General features: G+C 55.4%; 1 protein-coding gene across 1 annotated transcript in view; it reads left to right on the forward strand.

Moving 5' to 3' along the window:
• LOC107116363 (serine/threonine-protein kinase PAK 4-like) overlaps window positions 1-5,085 on the forward strand; it is a 106,039-nt gene extending 100,954 nt beyond the window's left edge. The window contains exons 10-12 of the mRNA XM_015418261.1: window positions 731-819; window positions 2,052-2,186; window positions 4,122-5,085. Of these exons, the coding sequence (XP_015273747.1) occupies window positions 731-819; window positions 2,052-2,186; window positions 4,122-4,277 (380 nt within the window). The 3' untranslated portion in view covers window positions 4,278-5,085. The remainder of the gene's footprint in view (window positions 1-730; window positions 820-2,051; window positions 2,187-4,121) is intronic.
• The last annotated feature ends 217 nt before the right edge of the window (window positions 5,086-5,302 follow it).

Here is a 5,302-nt window from a genome sequence, read left to right on the forward strand (position 1 = left end):
GGGGCGGAGGGAGGCAGGGAGGGCTTTGAAGGGTGGGAAGAGGGAGCCTTCCTCCGGGGCGGGGGGACACAACTCCCAAGGGGAGACTCGCTCACCATGCTGAGCCTGCGTTTCCGAGGGATTCTGGATTGTTGCGTACTGGCTGAGGAGGAACAGTAGCTCAGATTCCAGTTCACAGATTTTTGAGTCTGCGCATTTAACCACTACACCAAGAAGAAGAAGAACAGTAGCTAACAGTGTGTGGGTTTTTTCCAGGGAAAGAAGAAGAAGAGATTGGATTTATTCTCCGCCCGTCACTCGGAGTCTCAGAGCGGCTGACAATCTCCTTTCTCTTCCCCTCCCCATGACAGACACCCTGGGAGGTAGGTGGGGCTGAGAGAGCTCTCCCAAGGGCTGCCCTTGAGAGAACAGCGCTGAGAGAACTTGTGACTGACCTGAAGTCACACCAGCAGCTGCAAGTGGAGGAGTGGGGAATCAAACCCGGTTCTCCCAGATTAGAGTCCGCGCACTTAACCACGACACCAAACCACGGACCAACTCAGTCTACTATGGCAGCTGTTCCCCAGCCTCATCGGTATGGTGGCCCACAGGTCCAAATTTACTTGGTATGGCAACCTATCCGAGGCTGGCCCAAAGGTTTCTTTGGTGCCCACGGCACACCGTGGCCTTGGAATCCGTCTAGTTCCAGCATTCCATTTTCTGCAATGACTAACCAAATGTTTCTGAGAAGCCCACAAACTTCGCACCGAGGGCACAGCTGCCCCCAACATGAACCACAAGCAAGGGGCATTCCAACGTATGCCGCCTTTGCACACGGAGGTTTCAATCCAGCCTTTGGCCACCCCTCTCCTGCTCCCAAAGCCAGTCTGGTGTAGTGGTTAGGAGTGTAGACTCTAATCTGGGAGAACCGGGCTTGATTCCCCCACTCCTCCTCCTCCACATGTAGCCAGCTGGGTGACCTTGGGTCAGTCACAAGTTCTCTCAGAGCTGTCCTTGAAAAAAGAGCAGTTTCTGTCAAGAGCTCTCTCAGCCCCACCTACCTCACAGGGTGTCTGTTGTGGAGAGGGGAAGGGAAAGGAGTTTGTAAGCCACTCTGAGACGCCTTCGGGTAGTGAAGGGCGGGGTATACATCCAAGCTCCTCCTCCTCCTCTTCTTCTTCTTTCCCTCTAATCCCCCCTAAGAAATTCAATCTAGTAACTGTCAGGACACATTTACAGGAAGAAAAAATACCAAGTGATGTATGACACATGGAAGGGACCGTTTCCATGGTCGGATCTCATTTTCCAGCATACAGAAGAGAGCGATGAACAGAGTGGGTGTTGAACGGGTGGCCGTTAGGGAGGGCTGGTCCACGGTCCACGTTCAAAGGCTTTGTTGTGGCCCACTTTTGGGTCCTGTATAAATCAGTTTGCTCTGGAGCCCTCCTTCCTGAGCTAAGACAAAAATCTGTGAGCTGGAATCTTAAAAGCTGTGAGCTAGCTCACACTAACTCAGCTTAGAGGGAACACTGCCTGTGATGTCTCCCGAAGGTCTTGGAAGTGCATGTGCTTCCTGGAGGCACCTGATCGGCCGCTGAGTGGGCAGAATCCTGGACCTACTGGGGGCCTTTGGTCTGACCCTGCAGGGCTCTCCTTATGTCCTTCCGGGGGCAGGGCTAAGGAAGCCCTTTGTCTGGGGTCCTGGAGAGCCGATTTGGGCTCGGCTGGTAGGAGAGGCCTTCTCGTAACTGCTCCAGACTCGCCTGAGTAAGAGCAAGGCCTCCCTGCCTGGCCTGGGCTTTGGGGCGGGGGGGCTAGACCAGTCGAGGAGGGGGCCAACTGAGGTGCTGCCAATCTCTTCGGGATCCCATTTTGCCGGGCCCCTTGTTCCTGCTTTGGTTGCCCCTCCCGAGACCTCCGGATGGGTCAGGCCGAGAATCCAGAGGCACAGGAGAGACGCTGCCTCTTCCTCTCCAAACCGACGCTCGGAGCAGTTCGGCCCGTGCTCCCTGGAGAGACCGTGCGCCACCTTAGCTGACTTCCATGCGCCTTCCTCTGTTCCCTTGCTGCAGGTGGACATCTGGTCCCTGGGCGTGATGGTGATAGAAATGGTCGACGGGGAGCCCCCCTATTTCAACGAGCCCCCCCTGAAGGCCATGAAGATGATCCGAGACAACCTGCCCCCCAAGCTGAAAAATGCGCACAAGGTAAACCGGGGGCCCTCTCCCACTCCCTCCTTTTACTCGTTGCCCTGGGGAGATCAGGGCCGGGGGGGCCCCTCTCAATCGGAAACAAATAGGATGAGGGATGTTGGGTAAGAGAAAGGGATATTTGATGTCTGGTTAATCACGGGCACCTTTTCAGTTCATCCACATGTTTTTAATTGAACCAGTGGAAGCCAGCCTCACACTCACACAGCAGCTGGACAAACACTTGTCGGGGATGCTCTAGGCTGATCCTGCACTGAGCAGGGGGTTGGACTGGATGGCCTGCATGGCCCCTTCCAACTCTGTGTGATTCTGTTTTATTTATTTACTAGGAATAAGGCCCATTGTGGAAATAAATACGAGATCTAGAAAGAGGCTTTGGGCAGGTGCCCCGGCCTTGGGCACTCAGTGTCAATTTGCTGTGGCGACCTCAGCAGGGTATAATGACATCGAGTCCACCATTTTCTCCAGAGGAACTGATCTTTGCTACCTGAAGAACAGTTGTAATTTTGAGTGATCTCCAGCCCTCACCTGGTGATTGGCAACAATGGTTCCCCATGAGGGAATGGCTGGTTTGGAGGGTAGAGTCTATGGCATTGTACCTGTCTGAGGTCCCACCCCTCCTCAAACCCCACCCTCTCCAGGCTCCACCCCTCAAATCTCCAGGAATTTTCCAACCTGGAGTTAGCAACCCTGTCTCCTCCCCAGCCAACCATCAACCAACTTTTATCTGCCCCTCTAACTTCAGCTTTCCATCTCCTCCCCCCTCCCTCCTGGAGAGCAGTTGTAATTCTGAGTGATCTCCAGTCCCCACCTGGAGATTGGCAACAATGGTTCCCCATGAGGGATTGGCCGGTTTGGAGGGTGGAGTCTATGGTATTGTACCTGTCTGAGGTCCCACCCCTCCTGAAACCTCACCCTCTCCAGGCTCCATCCCTCACATCTCCAGGAATTTCCCACCTGGAGTTGGCAACCCTGTCTCTTTCATAGCCAATCCTCAACCTACCTTCATTTCCCCCTCACTCTTCAGCTTTCCACACACCCCTCACCTGCAGCCTCTACCGTGCTCTGAAGCCCTGACTGCTATGTCACATTGGCTGTCATACGGGGGCCATCTCAGCAGGATATCAGGATACAGAGTCCACCATTTTCTCCAGGGGAACTGATCTTTGCCATCTGGAAAGCAGTTGTAATTCTGAGTGCTCTCCAGCCCTCACCTGGAGATTGGCAACAATGGTCCCCCCAACAGGCACTAAGGGGAAATGTATTTTACCTTAGGACACAATGACTCCCAACAGCAACAGCAAACTGTTTAGAATGTTAGAGGCAAAGGCCAATCAGGCCGCATATGCAAATGACCTCTGTGTTCTCACTGGCTATGGGGGGAGAGGCACAGCAAACTGTTTAGAATGTTGGAGGCGAAACTCAGGCAACACAGCTAGTGGATCGGGACAGCTTCTGAGTGACACATCAGGGAGCCAACTGATTTGGGAGCGTGTTGGAATGTTCAGGAGCGTGCCACCACCAAAATAGAATTATTATATAGAGGGATTTATTTCTCTTAATTTATACCCCACCCTCCCAGCCAAGGCCGGCTCAGGGCGGCTTACATAAAATCAGCATATATTTACAATAAAACAATTAAAACATTTAAAACGAGTAATTGCTTCCTCCCTCAAAGACTGAATAGCTAGACAGGCCCAAAGGGTATGTTTAAAGCGATGGGTCATGTGGGGGGAGCTATGTGACTCCTCACCCCCCCCCCCACGCTGGAAGGATTTGTGGCTCCCGAGAAGAGCTTTGCCCAGAAAGGCACACTGCCAGTGAAGTCTTCGGGTTCCAGGAGTGACGGAAGCACAAGCCGAGCTGCCTTTGGGAACGCTGCCCCTCTTCTCCCCGCCCCAGTCACCCAGGCCGCTTTTCCTTTCTCCGCAGGTCTCCCCTTTCTTGAAGGGCTTCCTCGACCGCCTGCTGGTCAGGGATCCGGCCCAGAGAGCCACAGCGACCGAACTCTTGAAGCACCCCTTCTTGGGGAAGGCCGGCTCCCCGTCCTGCATCGTACCGCTGATGAGACAGAACCGGATGAGATGAGAGGGGGGCCACAGGAACTGGACGTCTTACCAAAAAAAGAGGGAGGAGAGACCGCCATCGTCCCTGGCAAGTCCTCCAAAGCAACTGGAAATCCGCCAGCGATGACGGGACCTCGGCGGCACCTTCCTGCCCTCTTCCCCTCGCAGGGATGGGGTCCTCGTGTCCGCCGAGCGAGGGGGTGCAGAGCAGCGCAGCAAGGGGCCTGCCCCCCCACAAGGGCTGTCCTTTTTTGTCCTGCTGATGAAACTGGAGCAGCAGGCCCCTGAACTGGAGACTCATCCCCTGGACAGCCTGCCTGCCTGCCCGCCCGCCGGCTGGCTTGCCACTATTGTATCCCCATCTCCGGAAGGGTGGCTTCCCCAAACCCCCCCTTTTCTGTACTACTGAGCTGCGAGGTGCGACCAGGACCGGGGAGGGCTTTTATTGGGTTTGTGTTTTAAGAGACTGAAATGTTCCTAATCGCCACTGAGTTGTTTGGCCAATCGAGGAGGAGGATTGGCAGAGGGGAGCCAGAACTCAGAGGGCGTCTCCGGCATCAGACGCTGGAGGCGGCTTTGTTTTTGCCTTCTCTTCTTCTTCTTCTTCTTCTTCTTCTTCTTTTCCGGCAGCGAGAGCCTTTCTCCCGACTTGGGTTTCCAGGGTGGGTGGGGAGCCATCGGGAAAGGGCGCACCGCGCACGGGTCATGCACACACATGAATTCAGCTTCGGGGTGTGTGTGTCTGTGGCTGCAGACGGGAGGGGTAATACAGCCACGGACCACCTCCGGGCGTTTCCCAGCCCAGGGAAAACCCTAACCGGGAGCTGTTCACGACCTCTGGCGGGAGGAGACGCAGGGCGCTGCCGGTGGCTGCTGCCCCTCGATTTGCGGGAAAGGAGGAGCCTCCTCACCCATGTGCGCCTGCAGCCGCCACTCGTGGCCTGGGATCGGCAGGAAGAAGCTGTGCTCCTTTCGAAGGGGAGGGTCTCCGCTGACCCTTCCTCGCCAGAGGTGGTTCGGCCGGGCTCCGTGTCCGAATCTGGGAGC

This window comes from Gekko japonicus, unplaced genomic scaffold (genome assembly GCF_001447785.1).
Source record: "Gekko japonicus isolate JY-2015 unplaced genomic scaffold, Gekko_japonicus_V1.1 scaffold3782, whole genome shotgun sequence".
In the NCBI taxonomy this organism is placed as follows: Eukaryota; Metazoa; Chordata; class Lepidosauria; order Squamata; family Gekkonidae; genus Gekko; species Gekko japonicus.